The following is a 17,931-nucleotide window of genomic DNA, read 5'->3' on the forward strand; positions in this document are numbered from 1 at the left end:
AACCAATAATAATACCTCAAATACTTAAAAATAAGAATATTGTATTAATCATTAGCTGAGACTGCAATTAATAATACAATTTTTTTCTGATTATTTATCTTAATAAGAACACATAAACGTACCGGTAACCCAGGAAGTCCGATTCCTCCTTTCTCACCAGGCGTACCTGGGTCTCCCACGTCTCCCTTTGAACCCTTGAGTCCCTACAAATGATACAGTTTGCATGTAAGAATCGTACTAGCCCTTGATAGTTACATCCTAGAGAAAACAGAATTCCAAATCAATTTTGTCAATAGGTGTGTCCTATGTGGAGATGATTCTGATTTTCATTTTCAGGTAGAATTATTTTTAGTAGCAATGTTCCACATTTAATCCCTGTGTAATAAAAGGGGTTAAATTCTATCATTTAGGCCGCCTACCTATGAAAAACATGAACTTAGGTGTTATCATTTCTTTTTTTTTTTTTTTTCTTCTGAAGCTGGAAACGGGGAGAGACAGTCAGACGACTCCCGCATGCGCCCGACAGGGATCCACCCAGCACGTCCACCAGGGGCGACGCTCTGCCCACCAGGGGGCGATGCTCTGCCCCTCCGGGGCGTAGCTCTGCTGCGACCAGAGCCACTCTAGCGCCTGGGGCAGAGGCCAAGGAGCCATCCCCAGCGCCCGGGCCATCTTTGCTCCAATGGAGCCTTGGCTGCGGGAGGGGAAGAGAGAGACAGAGAGGAAGGAGGGCGGGGTGGAGAAGCAAATGGGCGCTTCTCCTATGTTCCCTGGCCGGAAATCAAACCCGGGTCCCCCTCACGCCAGGCCAACGCTCTACCGCTATCATTTCTATTGATTCATATTTTTACCTGGCAGCTAATTCTATATCATCTGTTCTGAAAACAATTTAATGGACTTAATTCTCAATAGTACAATACACATTTGAACCAGAACTTATTATTATAATAAAAAAGGTCCAAATAAATTCCCCCCATTGCCACTATGTTCCTTATACCCCCCTTTAAATGCTGGCAGAAGTTCTAATTACCATCAGTTCTCAATGGTATAATCTATAAACAAGTAAATCATTCACTGCACACTAATGCTCAATCAACATTTAGAAATACTTCAACCTCACCACAGTGTTCTTATTTTCTTCTCATGACATCTCTATGAAGTTATCCAAGATGTTATTTTTATTCTCCTTTTACTATGAGGAAATAGATAAATGTGTATTTTGAATGTGAACAGTTCTGAATTAGTGATACTAATACTGAAATTAATTTATGTTGTTAGGCATTCTCATTGAAGGAAAATGCATAATTTTTTTATTCCTCAAAACGGCATTCCTTGATGAATATGACCTGATGGCCCATTCTTCAGCAGGGATAACCAGAATCATGACAGTAAGGGGCTCTGAGGCTGCACAGCCTGTTCATCTTTTCTATAGTAAAAAACTGCTTGTGGACAGAAATGTGTCTTTTCTTGTTACTTACACCTATTTTACAGGACCTACTTCAGAACTACCTGTTAGGTGGGTGGATAGATGCTTGAATGGCTAAATAAATCTTATTGGTTAATAGACCCTGGTTGGTTTTAGGACTCTAATAATAGCAGAATAGTCAACCCACTGGATGTGTTAGCAGAAGAAAACCTTGTAAAGCCTACAGGGGAAGAAATCCAGCTATTGCACATGTAAGGACCATGTAGTATGTTGTGACACATGTCAAATTATTTATAGTGACTAATACTGGGGAAGAAAATGTACAACCAGATTTAAAAGTTCTAATGTGATCTCCGATTCATATAGTGAATCATCTAAAGTTTCTTTTTTAACTACCACATTTATTTAATGTGACAACATGTAATTTCTTTTTATTTATTTATTTATTTATTTTTGTTTTTTTTTTATAAATAAATTTTTATTTTAATGGGGTGTCATCAATAAATCAGGGTACATATATTCAAAGAAAACATTTCCAGGTTATCTTGTCATTCAGTTCTGCTGCATACCCATCCCCAAAAGAGAGATCATCCTCCATCACCCATGTAATTTCTTTTTAAAAAATTCATATTAAATTTATTGCAGTGATATTAGTTAATAATATTATACAGGTTTCAGGTGTACAATTCTATAATACATCTACTACATACAGCATTATGTATCATCATGTAATTTCAACATAAGATTCTGATATTAAAATAACTCTTCTCTTAAACTTAATTTCCTTATCTAATACTATCACCTAAGGAGTATATTTCACTAACTATCTCAGAATTCCCTTGAGCCCTGGCTGGTTTGCTCAGTAGATAGAGTGTCACCCGGCACATAGATATTCTGGGGTTGATCCCCGGTCAGGGCACACATGAAAAGCTACCATCTACTTCTCTTCCCCTTCCTCCTCTCCCCCTTTTCTCTCTCTTCCCTCTCGCAGTGGCTTGACTGGTTTGAGCACTGGCCCCAGGCGCTGAGGATAGCTCGGTTGATTCGAGTGTTGGCCCTAGACGGGGTTGTTAGGTGGATCCTGGTTGGGGCACATATGGAAGGCTATCATCTATCCATCTCTCCACCTCTCAATTAAAAAAAAAAAAGGATCTCCTTGATTTCTTATGATCTACTTGACTTTAGCCATTTCTTGAGTAAATAATGCAAGCCCAGAAAACATCAAATAGCTTGAAACTAACCCTGTGATTTGATTCTGAAATTTGAATACTGTCCACAATCTCCTGGCCAGATTCTTTCAGGTTTATAGGCCAAATCCAGCCCAGGGCTTGTTTTTGTACAGGCTGAATGTTTTAAAAAAATTTAAGGGGTGTTAAAAAAAAATGAATCTGCAACAGAACCTGTATGTGGCCTACAAAGTCTTAAACATTTACTGCCTAGACCTTTATAGAAAAAGTTTGCCAACGTCTGTTTTAAAGAAAATCCTTGGAGAAGCTGTCATATTCTGCAAAGCTCCAACTGCCCTGCTTGTTTCTATCTTTTCTAATGACTAGAAAATTAGGTCATCTTTATTTGGGAAAAGAAAAAATATATAAGCAATATCTAGTTTTGTTGAAATTTTGTCACTGATTTTCTTCTTGAGGTATTTATATTCACTGACAAAAAGTGGGCTATTTTTACTAAATAGGTAATCATTCTACAAGTCTATTAAAAATTCACAGAGGTATCACTGGTTGATTGATAAGGGGTATTAAAACAAAACCAAAGCATCACATAGCTTATATGTTTCTGTGTAGAAAATTGTCTAATTTAAAACCAGTTTCTCTTTAGAGTCAATGTAGTCTCTAGAACAGATGGTGAAAAAAAGAGAGAGGATATCATATATCAGCACACATGCCTTTCTTGGCTTCAAACTTATAATAAAAGTAGTGATCGATAACAACGCTTTAAATGACAGTATGCATCTTTGAAAATTACCTGCTCTCCATCAACTCCTGGGATTCCTGGAGATCCTGGCTCCCCCTGTTAAGATAAAAATTGATGGCTTCCTTCCATTTATCATTGGTAGCATACTAAACTATATAAAAATGTTGCTAGTTGGTAACAGTACAATTTGACTTTCAGCAAATGTATCATAACCCAAGAATATTCTATTACATCATGCCACATATCTAAACTAAGTGAAATAGCATTTTCTTCAATATTATGTATAACAATATTTATATATAGTTAAGATCCAGTGTGTTTATTTTTTCCTCATGTGAGATGCAGTCTAAAAAAAATTGGTGAAACAAACTGATAAAAATCATTTGATGGTTAACCATATTCTATAGCAACAAGCTATATGCTTCAGTTATTTTTTTTCTCCTTAAAAGATCTGTATGATTTCTGTTATTTTCCAATTTGAGAAAAAAAGCAAAGATATGACAGTTATCTGAAGAAAAAATAAAATGCAAAGCCTCATAAGTTCAGAATGTTTTAATTGGCACTGTTTGAGCCACAGACACAAATTTGTAATGATTGTGAATGTGTTTCTTCTAGAAAAGCCTCACGGAAGGATATAATAAATCAGATAATATTGTAATTTACATAAAATTACTTTTGGATCAGAAAAATAAAAAAAAATTACTTTTGGATCAATTCAATTTCCTATACTATTTTAGTAATGTACTAAATTTACTATTTATATTATGATTTATTAGAACCCTTGACAAACCCAATATATATAGATTTATTCTTTTTAAATAAAGATGTTCCATTAAAAACAAATTTAAACAATGTACTAGAGATTTATTCAAACAACAAATTTCCAGTCACGTTTTAGTTGGAAAAGTACTGAATAAATTCTTTGAAAGACAAGATATTTTATATCAATGAATCATATATTTGAATACCATTATAAAGATCCCTGGTTTCCACATTGTGGAAACTTTGTAAAAACAGCTCTTTTGAGGGTTGAGTGGCCTGCTTTACAGACAGAATTTTAAGGGGGTTGACTTGAGGCTGTATTTTTCTAGAAAGACTTGTTTGGTGATGTTATAAACCACAATATTGAAATGGCTAGAGCTCTTTTCCCTGGTAAAAACTCGAACAGCTATGGGCCACAGCATGAAATTTGAGCTTTCCAATGTTATAGAAGGCATGACAAACAAATGAAAATAAATAAATAAATAGAAGAAAGAAAAAAAAGAAAGCACGTTTCTTTTCCAGATTTCCTGCTCTTTGTGGTAGCAGCAAAGTTTATTTTGCTACAAACAAGCCTGCTGAGGTTGGATGCAACCGGCTAAGCCCTAGTTTCATTCAGTCTGAATACTTGTCAGCACTCTGGGTCCAATAATGATTGCTTTGCTAAACTTTTACCTTTAAAATGTGACCCATAAGTGTTTAAAAGAAAAACATAATGCATGAGTTATTCATTTATCCTTCAGCCATCAAAAGTAGTTTGTAAAGAGTTATTTGATGTGGAAGAAGTCAAACAATCCCGGTTTGATAATGGAAGGAGCAATGCTAATTGAAAAAGTTCCTATTCAGTCTGAGTAAGAACGGGGTTTAGATTTGACTCAGGCTGTAACTGCTGAGTCTTGGTCATTAGTTTAAGTACATCTCACCCCGATTATCCCATGGAGAGATCATAGAACACATAAAGGACTATATCAACTAACTTAAGATCTCAATTATAAGATCTTTGTGAGGTGTGGGGGCGGGGCACAGTGACAGCATAGTGGGAAGGATGGCAGGGTGAGAGGTAAGGGAGTATGACTAGCCACCTTCCCCTCCTCTACCCCATCCCACCTGTCTAGACATTTATTTTGGCCAATTTCCCCATCTTTCAGTTTCAGCTTGAAGTCATCCTAGACTCCCAAGGTTAAGACAGCCTTCTTAATGTGCATCTTGATCAAAGCATTTACTTTTATTTATAAATAATGGTGCTTTTACTTGCGTTTCTTCCTCTCCAGGTTGTAATGCCCTGGTTGAAACCCCTTACTATACCTTAGTATCCTTACTAGATATCAATACTTATCCCAGAGTAGATGCTCAAAAATTCCTTATTGAATAGTTGAATTAATAAATGAGTAGCAACTGGATTATAAGACAAGGGGGATATAGGTTTTAATGATATAGCCTTCTTGGTGAGGTGGTCCTTTTTGCCTTTACAGGTCAAGGGATGGGCACTTTTTGGACTTCTGTAGACATTTGGGCTATAAACAAAAGTCCTGGAACTTGTGTAGGTTTGTAGCGAATGATGTGCATATTTAGCACTGGGGACAATTTTGATTCTGGAGACTCAGTTAAGTGAGGATATGAAACAAGGAACTCAGACCTTGGCTGACTCGATGTTGAGAAAAAAAGAATCTGTAGATTTCCTTCTAGGTTATCTAGTCCAGCTTACCAAGATATTACAGCATAAAAATCTAGACTGGCTTGCTCACCAAGAACAAAGACTATGTATGGCTTGGTTACATCTCTTAGGGACCAGAATGTGGTGGAGAAATAGAAACTTAAAAATCCCAAATCTTACTCTATTATACAGGAAATCTGTTTGAAATTAAGGTCTATGTTCAAATATATTTCACATAGCCAAAAACCTCAGTAGTATTTTACTTTATATTTCTTTTTATAATAGAAAAATAACTGTTTCCAGTGCTAGCTTTCTGTTCCTAAGTATCTTGAAAGGGAAGAGTACAAAAGCTGATGTGTGTGTGTATACGTGTACGTGAATGTGTAAGGTTGATTTAGCAAATAAACTGCCTTAAGTAGCATAAACAAAAGATGGATTTCTGAACTACCTGAATTGCCTACAAAAATCCAATGATGGAAGTCATATTTCAACACACATAGCTTAGTTCTGAAAAGCCAGAGTAACTGGCCATGTGTTAACTGATTAAATATCTAAGCTTTAGTTAGGAGGGAGAAAGCAAATGCCAAACACAAATTTTGATATAATCAAGTAATTCTAGGTTTCTACTGTTTATTGTTGGTATGTTTCATTAGATAAGATTTAAATAGCAGAATGTTTGAATATATATAATATTGGGATGTGTTATAGAAAATGACTCAAAAATGAGTCCTAAAATTTTCATTGTAAATGCATCATGCTAAGGCTTCCCTTATATTTTTGATTACAAAAGAATTGGAAAGAAGGATCCTTTTTAGTGTCTGAGTAAATTTTCCTTCAATCCTCCTCTATTATTTTCTTCATACACCACACATAGTGTTTCTTTACACTTATAATTTCTGTAAAATCTATTTTCCCTTGTTTAATATTCTGTTTTACCAGTGTCCTCCTCCCAAAATTAATGCCATTCCTATTTCTCTCCCGTTCTTCCCTAATTTTCCTTTTTCTCCGATCCCTCTGCCTTCAGCCCAAACTTCAGTTTCTACTCTTACTCCTTTAAGCAATAGTGCTCACTTCAGCATCTCCAGTATTTTATAAGATTAATTTCCAAAGATACAAATATGTAATATAGAACTCTCCGCACCATACATGATAAATGGAAACATGCAAAATAAAGAATAACCTTTGGCCCCTGTAGTCCTTGAGGTCCAGGGGGTCCAGGGGGTCCCTAAATCCAGAAAAGACAAAGTTATAAAAAATAGCCAAGTCTATATATTAAATGCTATGATGCAAATAATGAGTATAATACACAACTTCCTAATTTCTATCACAATCAAATACCCCAAGTATTTAATTTGCAATGAATAAAAATTTCACCAGTTACAGAATTATAAAAACTACCTACTTATATGTAAAAACATCAACAAATATTTAGGCCAAAATAATATAGAAGATGATTTTGAATTGATTTGTAAGACAATATAAAATTGCTGCATGTCTCAAACTCTCTGGATTGAACTTAGTGTATTAATATTATCTGTGTCTCGAGACACCCCCCCAAAAGGCTTTCATTTCCCAAACACTAAAGAACGAAGCTAAATAATTAAGATAAGGCCAGAGTTTTAAGGAAAAAAAACTTCTTTTCTTGACTTTTTCACTAAGCAGACAATGATTCAACGGGGACAAATGTGTGAAAGGTTATTAATATAAGAAAATTCAGATAAAAGCAGTTGCTACATTAGTATCACTATGAGCAGCATGCATCGCCATCAGCTACAAAGCCACGAACCACAGAAATCATGCAATAAGAGTTACCGTGACAGTTAAGGTGGTAATCCTCTGTTGGGAAAATGTATTGATAAAGACAGGGTTACCTATTTTGTGTGCCAAAGTACAGTAATACACTTCTGAAATAATCAACTTTTTGAATATGTTTTGGTAAGACTGATATTTCATAAGGCACTGACAAGAGCGTATTCTATCTTCAAACGAATACAACATATTGTAAAGATTCTTTATAACATTATTTTTAGAATTTTATTTAAAAAACTCTGTGGATAAAGAAAAAAGAAAATGTCAAAATTTTAATTCACCTGATTTTTAAAAAATTATGTAGTAAAATACTATACATTAGATAGATGTTTGTCAGTGTAGTGGTGACCTGAGAAACTTCATCATTCATAAGAGCTCTATTCTTAATACTTTGATTAGAGAAAACCAAACTAATTGTGTAAGTGATATTTTTTTTCTCTTTTAGACTGTACCTCATGGTTTCCATGTGCATGCCATGTCTAAAGATAAAAGTTGACATGGGATTCATCTAGTTTCTTAATGTAAAATGGTAAGTACTGTAACAAAACATACTCTCTGAAAGTATAACTCTCCAAAACACTTGATCTTTTATCCACGAGTCTTTTTTATATTAACATTTTCTAGTTTAAGTCTTGTACTAAATGTTCTGTAGGACTTATGACCAATCTATGCAATCATAGAGGGGAAAGGACATCTGTTCCAACAGAGAAACATTATCCAATTACATATACCAGTGTGAATACTGACTGGTTTAACACTACCCCTTTGTTTTCCACTGCTTCATTCCAATTCCTAATTCAGGTGGTTGTTGTTATTTTTTATTGTTATCATTGTAAAAATGATCTTAGTATTATCTATCATACTTCAAACAATTGGTTCTCTAGAGACATGATGTCATTGTTCCTTACAAAATAATACATTTATGTATGTGTATAAATCATTCACTTTTGCGCTCTAGGATAAAAATCAGTTATAGTCATTATAGCTTCAGAGAAAACACGGTAGGAATAAATCAGGCAGTACTTCTAAGATAAAGGCAAAATGACCACAAACTGGGGCAGGGTTATAAAAAAAAAAATCAAGGCCAAGATTTTTATACCATCATATCTGTGTAAATTAAGATGCCACTTTATTTATTCTTATGGGATTCACTGAAAGCAAGAGTTGCACTTACGGTTATGAAAAAGCTATTTCTTTTCTTCTATAGGTAAATTTAGAGTCAGTTTTAAAAAGGCTGTTAGAAACTTATAGCATAGAAATACTTTCTCATTGCCTTCCAATTACATACAGCAATTTTAACTAGAAAACAGCATCATAAGACCTTAGAAAAGAAAGGGAGTTTAAAATTTGGACCCTCAGTGCCTTGGCCAGATACCATGGGTGGTTGGAACATCATCTGGAAGCACAGAGGTTGCTGGTTTGATCCCTGATCAGGGTACATATAGAAACAGATCAATGTTCCTCTCTCTCGCTCTCTCCCTTCCTCTCTCTCTAAAATCAATCAAGAAAAAAAAAATGAACCCTAGGAGGTTTTCCCACATGTGCCATATGTAATTCATTTTTCACCTAAACACAAAACTAGTTTGTCTTTTTTTCTTTTAATTTAAGGACGAGAGCATGTTTTATAATTAGGCGTGTAATAAAACAATATTATTAATGGTAACTGAACTATCTAACAGATAGGGTTTAAAGGATCTTATTAAATAATTGTATTTGTGAGACCTAAAAATTATACAGGGCAGGTTGCATTCAGTTGATAGAAGAACAAATGACAGAAAGCTGAGCTCATTTCTCAAAACCGGAGTTTTTATGCCACCCTGCAGCACCAGGGTAGAGACACACAGAGACGTCCTAACGATGTTTCTTTACATTGGACTTCTTGCATTGGGTTTGTCTCAGTTAAAGCTATACAAATGCAGCAGGATTGTCTCTTGAAGTTCAGTAATGATTTGAAAACCAGAATTTGGGTAGTGATGAAGAAAGGCGTGCCATTCTCTAGTGAGGCCTGATGTGAAAGGGAAGGCATGAGCTGGAGCGAATGTGAACTGGTTGAAGGCTGCCAGGCTGCTTTGTGATTTATCTCCTGAGATACTTATGTGAATCGCTCTACAATTAAAGGTTTGTTTTTTTTTCATTCTTGACAAGGATGCAAGCTTAAAATCACCCATGATTTACACTAGAGAACAGGTTTAGTTTAAATCGTGGTGAGGAATTTTAAAAGCTTGAGTAGGAAATGGAGAGATTTTACTGCTAATTGTGGAAATGTATCCACCTTAAATAAAACTCAGAATAAATGGCTTATGGCAAATGTTCATGTAAATAACTTTCAATAGAGGCAGCAGTAAAAATTTATATTTGTAATGTGATATCTTTATAACTGTTATATACTCCTATTTATCAAATTATCCTAGACTTTTTTTTGCAGATTTTTTTAGAGGAGGCAATAGTGAAAGGAAATTGGCAAAACTGAAAATTCATCACTGGCAAGAGAATTAGAAGAATAAATGTCTGCTACTTACTCTCAATCTAATGGCTATTTAGTTTAGTTCATTTTATTAAGGACTCTTCATCCATTAGAGTACATAATTAGGAAAACAAATAAATATAAACTATTTACAAGCATAACATACAGCTTCCCTAACAAGCCCATAAGAATAATAAATCTTTAGAGGTTGAGATATAAATATAAACTAGTCGATTATGATGAATTTTTTACTTGTTTACACTCATGCAGAATTCCAGATGAGAAGAAGAAACTGAGCACAAATATCCTCTCTTATCAAGATGCAGGTATCAGAATTTTAATAAAGTACATTGTGTTTAGGCACACTAGTAAAAAGTGTTCAAGAGCTCCTGAAAATAATCTTAAGCATAATGTTAGATTTTTAGAAAAAAAAATTCATTCTAAAAAATCCTCATTTTACAGATGCAAACAATGAAGTCTAGATACATTGATTCCCCAAAATGACTTAGCTAATTAGTAGTAGAGGGGAAATCAAACCAGAGATTTCAGTTTTAGGCTAAGTGATTCTCTTTCTTAACTAACCAGTTTCTGTTAAGTATACCATAAGTCTTTGAATTTCTGGACATAGAAATTGCTCCATGCCAGGCCCTGTTCATGCACAGGATGCTTTAAAAGGACTCTTTTGGACCTGAACAGACACTTCTCCCAAGAAGATACTTTGAAAATGGAAACAGATGCATCAGGTGAGATATAATGGATAAAGGACTAGTAATACAAATGGTTTAAAAATAACTCTAGGCCCTGGCCTAGAGTTGGCTCAGCAGTAGAGTGTCAGCCCAGCATGTGGAAGTCCTGGGTTTGATTTCTGGTCATGGCACACAGGAGAAGCGACCATCTGCTTCTTTACCCCTCCCCCCCTTTCTCTCTCTCTCTCTCTCTCTCTATTTTCCTCCTTTAGCCATGGCTCGAATGAGAAAGTTGGCCCCGGGTGCTGAGGATGGCTCCAAGGCCTCACCTTAGATGTTAAAATAGCTCAGTTGCCGAGCAACGGAGCAGCAGTCCCAGATGGGCAGAACATCAGCCCCAGATGGGAGTTTCCAGGTGGATCCCAGTCAGGGTGCATGCAGGAGTCTGTCTTTCATCTCCCTGCTTCTTACTTGATTAAAAAAATAATAACTCTAAAGTTTCTATTTCAAGAAATTCAAAGACTTATGGGATCATCAATAGAAATTGGTTAGTTAAGAAAGGGGATCACCCAGTTTAATTTTGTGTCTTGGTGGAAGTTGATAAGGCAATGGTGCATTTATAGATGACATATTTCTAGATAGCTGGAGGTACATGCAAATCAGACCTGGTGATAAAAGATTTAGAAGCAGCCATAATGAAGAAGAACACAGAATGACTGTATTAAGAAAAGACCAGAGACTTGAGGATATGCCAAAAATTAGGGAACAAACAGAGAAACTGAAAATATAAAAATAGAGTGGGTCCATCTCAATACAACAGTGGAAGAAGTAAGAGTAGAGGATCAGAAAAACCAGAAAAAAATGTCTTAAAAGGAAGGTGGTTTACTATAAATGTCACACGGAAGTCAAGGGTGATAGCACAATGTGCTTGACCTAACGGTTGTTAGTGATCTTTAGAGGAGTTACAACAGAATGATGATACAGGCTAGAATGCAGGAGTCTAAGCATGGAAAGGATGAGCAGGATGCAAAATGATGGAGACATGCCACTCAGGCTATGGTTTTTATTTAATGGAAGGGGAAAATATTGAATGGTAGTAGTAATAAGAAACACTCATAGCGGACTTATTATGGGCCAGGCATGTAACCATTTACGGCTCACAGCAACCCCATTAGGTAGAGACTATGACTGTTCCTGTTTTAGAGAAAACTGAGGCACAGAAAAGTTAACTTGCCCTAGGTTGTGCATTTAGTAAGCAAAGAGCTGAGATTTGAACCTAAACAGCTTCAACTCCAGAACCACAGGGCTGTTCATTGCTTTGCTAGGCTTGATTTTCAAGCAAGATGCAAAGATCTGTGGAACTAACACAAGGTTTAAACCAGGTGAGACTTAAGTAAATCTAAAGGTAAAAGAGAAAGGAAAGATTGAAAAATGCTAGGAAATAAAGAGGGTAGACTGGGGCAGCAAAAGGGGGATGGGTTCAGAATAGGGAGAAGGTGTGCTTTTAGCAGTGGACCTTGGGGATCCCTGTAGTGAGGAAGCTGATATTTGCACACATTACGTGGTGCTCATCAGGGTCACTGTCTGTGTCAGGGCAGGGAGCAGTCACTTGCCTGCAAGGCTTCATGGAGGTTGCCATTATAGTCTATGATCTCGGTGGCTCCTGGATCCCCCTTTTGACCAGGTGGACCCTATGAGAAAAACCAACCAACAGAAAGTCATGTGGCTTAGGCTGGGATATAGAAGGAACTATGGCAAAAACAGAAACAGCAACTTGCAGCTCTTTTTTATTTTTTACCATCAATTCCCAATAAAGCACAACCGCACTTTAGAATACATAATCATGCTTGAATTTTGTCCTTATTTCAAAGGAGGCAAACCGTTTCTAACTTCCTTGTCTGTGGTATGTTAATGATATGAAATCTGAATTAAACAGAGATATGACTCAATCTCTGAAACTGTTTTCTGAAAATTATGAAATGTAGGTTACTCTGATTTGGCTTACAAACATTAATTGGCTTTATCCATATTTATTAAAGCAACCCCTAAACTTTTCTAGTCATCTAGATTACTTCCTCAGTCTTTAAGAAGATAGAACACTGTTCTTAGAAAATGCCTGGTTTTCCCAATAGAAATAGAATTCTATTAAAATAAAACCAGAGAACACAAAAGACAATACAAATATTTTTAAGAATTCTATCCTACTCATTAACTCTGTTGCTGAATTTCCATTAGTTGTGTCCTAATTCTCTACCTGTGTATAGAAAAGGCTCTGGAAATACAGGTTATTGCTTTTTTTAATAATTGGGTTAATCCAAAAATGGAAAATTCTACTAGCTGGATGACTGTGGGCTTGCTATTGCTCATTTAGAAAAGAGAAAGAAGATTGAGAGAGTTTCTTAGATCTTCTTTTGAGCTTATTTTATGTGTCAGAATCTATACATTCATTGTAGACAAAAATGAAAAATAATAGGAAAGGGGCAGTAATCCAGAATAATTATAGGAGTCTACATCCAGTGTTGCTATTGGTTATTACTTGCCCAGGTGCCCTGTAAAAATCCACATAGACACATACTTTAAAGCTGGGCTTGGGGTGGGGGGCAACAGCTTAAATGAGAGACACTCACCCTTGGTCCCAGGATTCCAGAATCTCCTTTGTCTCCACGGTCACCCTTTCACCAGTGAAAAGAGAAAAAATCTAATTAGTAGTTAGAACAACAGTCTAGAAATATCTCAGATCCAAAGAGGTATTTAATACTATACCGTAGCACCCTTAATACAAACTTCTTAAGTAAGAGTCACAACTAGAAGAATAATAACCCCAATGTGTCAAATGCTTCTTTAAGATACATCTTGAAGTGAATTAAAATTCCCCTTTCAGATAAGAGAGTATCTTGGAATAACAACATCTTTGCTAGCTCTCTCACTAGGGATCTTCAACAGAAAAGCATGTGTTTTCCATGACACCCAAAGTACACTTTTACCTCTCAGACTGAGCCCTGTCCTTGCCTTTACATGAAAAGATTCGGGGCAAAGGGAAAAAGAGCCAACCACTTTGATTGTCTTTCCTCTGAGAAGTGACATGTAAATAATCGAGACAGGGAAGGAAGGGAAAGCTCATTCTAGGGAGAATCAGAAGGGAAAGGTCACCAGATAGGCCTTCCTCTGATATGGGGATTTAAGAAATTTTCCAGTAGGTACAGGCATTTTAACACACAGAGGTGCTGAAGTGGACAGCAGCTAGCCCGGACTGGTGGGCAGGGCTGAAGGTCAGGGTCAGGGCAAACCCTGCTCTCTTTCTTTTAAATGCAATATGAAAAATCTCTGAAGTTCCATTTATGGTGTTATTGCAGAGACCACCAGGAATAGTGCAAGTCTCAAACTGAACACACATCACTCTGAGAACACTCAAAATTCTCAGAAGTCTAAACAGAAATGTTGGAGAAGAGATTTGAATCTGGGTAGATTTGAAGGTTCTTTAAAACAGCCTTAAATTCATAGAGAGCTTTTCCTAAATGGAATTCAAAGCATTTTGATATATCTTGCTATATATTCCTATAAACTGGGTAAGGACCAATGTAGAGAAGCAGGAAAAGGGATTATAATTTTTATCCATCCACATTGACCCATAATAATTAAATTTGCAATGAATGGAGAATAATTTCTGCCTTGTTTTCTTCATTTTTGTACCAATTTTTCCATGTATTAGCTAATCGCATCTTAAATAACACATGTCTGCTAACAGTGTATAAATAATTGCAAATATTCTAAAGAATGTGATAAAGGAAAGAATTTCAACTGGTGGTAAAATTTTAATGTAGTGAAGGGCATCAACTAACTTAAAAGCAAAATATAATTTGAACATTTGTCACAAAGATAGCCAAAAAATAAAAAATGAGATCATACCATATATAAGTTAAATTAAGAACAAAACTAGCCTGACCAGGCGGTGGCGCAGTAGATGGAGCATCGGACTGGGATACAGAGGACCCAGGTTCGAGAGCCCGAGGTCGCCAGCTTGAGCGCGGGCTCCTCTGGTTTGAGCAAAGCTCACCAGCTTGGACCCAAGGTGGCTGGCTCGAGCAAGGGGTTACTCAGTCTGCTGAAGGCCCTCGGTCAAGGCACATATGAGAAGGCAATCAATGAACAACTAAGGTGTCGCAACAAAAAACTGATGGTTGATGCTTCTCATCTCTCTCCCTTCCTGTCTGTCTGTCCCTATCTATCCCTATCTCTGACTCTCTCTCTGTCTCTGTATAAAAAAAAAAAAAAAAAAAAAAAAAAAGAACAAAACTAATTTTTTCCAAAGAAACTATGCTTATTGAAACAGGAAATAATTTCACTTAATGAATAGTCTGAAGCATGGGAACACAACAACAAACAAGATGAAACAAACCAATTGTTTTCAGATATCATCATAGGGATGAATGTATTGTAATCCCAGTGTGTGAAAAAGTTTCATTTAAAACATAATTCTCTGTAGAAGAGGGAAAAAGTACAGCTCTTGAAGGCCTCATGTTACATTAAAATGATTGCCCAGTTACTGACCTTTGACCCCTTTGGGCCTCTAGTTCCTGATTCACCTTGTTTCCCCTATTATAGGAGAATAGGAAGATGAAAAGGAGAAAAAAGAGGAGATAAGAACAGAAAATGAAGTTATCAGTGACTCATAGAAATGGAAACACTTTATTTTAACCGCCACAGTATATGGCTGTATGTAATGCTAGCTATGAAAATACTAAACTTATAAAGTACAATCACAGGTTGATTCCCCGCTCTTTCTGTCAACCTTCACTCCACTATAACTGAGGACTGCCCTTCCACCAGTGGATGGGAAAAGCTCTGTGAATAATTCTCATTAGTGTCAACAATGTTTGTATAAATTTCCTTTTCATCAAAGACTAAATAATTTCTTGTGTCTCTAGGATGGGTTATTAAAATAAAGTGTTACCATATTAGTTTGCAGGAAGTTCAGAAGAATAAAGATCGAATAGTCAAATAAATCCTTAGTGCTAGTATTTTCAAGGTGTTACCATCAAGTTACCATCGAAACTAACACAACACCTCAACATGTCCTAGGTAAGTTTTCACACCCATTGAGTGATAATGTATTAACAACAGTACCTCCCCCTTTGCACGTGGGTGTGTTATTAAATTTACTCATTGAAAAGAAGAGAGAACACCAGGAAAGTTGAATTGTAAAATTCCTTTTGAATTGGTGTGTATTGCAATAAATTACTTGTGCATTTCAATAAATTATTTATACCTGTTGAAGAATTTTTGAATTTTAGTTTCATAGTCTAAAGGGCACATCATTTCCAAACCAAAGAATGTTATTTTCCAACATAAGAACAACTGACCTTTGGTCCAGGGGTTCCAGGCTCCCCTCGCTCACCTCTTCCAGGAGGCCCTGCCTCTCCTCGTTCACCCTGTCACAGATGCAAAACTGGTAAATGGCCACCCCTCTCTCCATCCCCTCATTCCCAGCTGGCCACTGTAGATTAATAAGTAAGTTGGATAAAATTAAAGAAAGCAGAGAGTTGCCACTTATTTATGTACCCAACACTGTATTGATCTCAATGTGAATTATGTCATTTAATAAAATGACTGTTCAATCAATTGTATTATAATTTTCATTTGCTAGGTCAGAAAATGAGTTGGCAAATACCTGTCAGACAAACACCTATGTTGTAAATAAAAGTTCTTTAAGGGGACTTGATAAGGGCCATCATGATACCTCAAAATAGGAATAGACATAGTTTTCATCCTGCAGCTACTTTCTCAGTCCTACCAGGATAAAGCATGGCGAAGTGGTTCAGGTTTTGTAATGGCTATACCTTGTCATTGTAACGGCCAGGCTACTTGTAACCAACATTCTGAGTCTTAACCCTGGCTTTGTGATTTAACAGTTCTGTTTTGGGCCAAGTTAGTTATGTTCCAAAAGCCTTAGTTTCTTCTGTAAAATATAGAAAATTATAATATTTATCCCATAACTTATAAATAAAGTGCTCAGCATGGTGTAAGACACATAGGTATTATAGCTTTTACTCTATTGACAGCTCTGTGAAGTATGAACATGGTCACTGCCCCCAAGGAACTAGTGATCTAGTTAGATAGACAAGATCCATATAACAAGGTAGTTAAGAATTGAGGAGTAATGTAAGGTCATATATGAGAGAAGAGGAAACCCCATAAGATTGTCAATGGGCCAGACTGGCTTCCTGAAAGTGAGACTTGAGCCATGTTATGAAGGATGAGTAGGTTGTATTTTATAACTACTACTGTTTATAACTGTGCTATTAATGAGTACAGAAACTACACAACACATTTTACATGCATTATCTCATTTAATCCTAAGGACAGATGAGAAAGGTGTTAGTATTCAGTCTACAGATGAGGCAACTGAAGCTCAGAGAGGCTAAATAACTTTCTCAAAGTCATAAAACTTGTATTCTTCTATCGTCAACTTCTGTGTAATATTTTTCTATGTAATCTATTGAACATCTCTGGTAATTTTCTTAGGATAAATTTATGGTTAGGGAATTGCTGTGTCAAAAAGTATGAACATTTTAGAAGTTTGCCAAGTCACCCTCCAGGAAGATGGTGCTGTTCTAGACTCCTGAACACCAAGTACACCACCCAGCTTCCTGCATGATGGGTAGAATTTCAATAACCCAACAGGCTTTGAATTCAGCCTGGTGTCAGCATGTTTATGGATGAGAGAGGCATCCTCCTCACCAAAGGAACTGATTCATCTTGGAAAGAAGAAGAAAATAGGATTGGATCCATGATGGGTATCATAGGGCTTTAAATTCCGAGATCTTTATTTGCATATCATTCCCACTCTGGCAAGCCTTACGGTTTTGCAGGTGGGGATGGGGGAGAGTAGGAGAAGCATGAAAGAAGCCTCAATAGGTTTCCTAGCATAAGCCAGAGGGTGTGGGGAATGGGGGAGGCGGGAGGAAGGCGCGAGACTTGGCTGGGGGCAGGGGACAGAAAGGACGCTCCTGAGGCCTTTCCAGGGGGTAGAGACCGAAGCACTCCTGTTGACATATGAAATTTTTATTTTAAAAAGTAGTATATTTGGTGTTTTTCTTAATATTTTACAGAAGACCTCTAAAATAGTAACAACAATCTTATATCAAGGAAAAACAGAAACCTTGGAAAATCATTTATCTGTAGTATGCATAGGAGTAGAATATTTATA

The 17,931-nt window shown here is 36.4% G+C and overlaps 1 protein-coding gene across 1 annotated transcript in view; it reads right to left on the minus strand.

The window, feature by feature from the left end:
• The window catches only part of COL25A1 (collagen type XXV alpha 1 chain), a 599,542-nt gene that overhangs the window by 32,775 nt on the left and 548,836 nt on the right, over nt 1-17,931 (minus strand). The window contains exons 20-27 of the mRNA XM_066384810.1: nt 16,085-16,153; nt 15,273-15,317; nt 13,352-13,396; nt 12,338-12,415; nt 7,578-7,601; nt 6,946-6,990; nt 3,404-3,448; nt 123-203 (exon numbers count right to left, since the gene is read on the minus strand). Coding sequence (XP_066240907.1) covers nt 123-203; nt 3,404-3,448; nt 6,946-6,990; nt 7,578-7,601; nt 12,338-12,415; nt 13,352-13,396; nt 15,273-15,317; nt 16,085-16,153 — 432 coding nt within the window. The remainder of the gene's footprint in view (nt 1-122; nt 204-3,403; nt 3,449-6,945; nt 6,991-7,577; nt 7,602-12,337; nt 12,416-13,351; nt 13,397-15,272; nt 15,318-16,084; nt 16,154-17,931) is intronic.

The sequence above is a fragment of the Saccopteryx leptura genome, chromosome 5 (genome assembly GCF_036850995.1).
Source record: "Saccopteryx leptura isolate mSacLep1 chromosome 5, mSacLep1_pri_phased_curated, whole genome shotgun sequence".
In the NCBI taxonomy this organism is placed as follows: domain Eukaryota; kingdom Metazoa; phylum Chordata; class Mammalia; order Chiroptera; family Emballonuridae; genus Saccopteryx; species Saccopteryx leptura.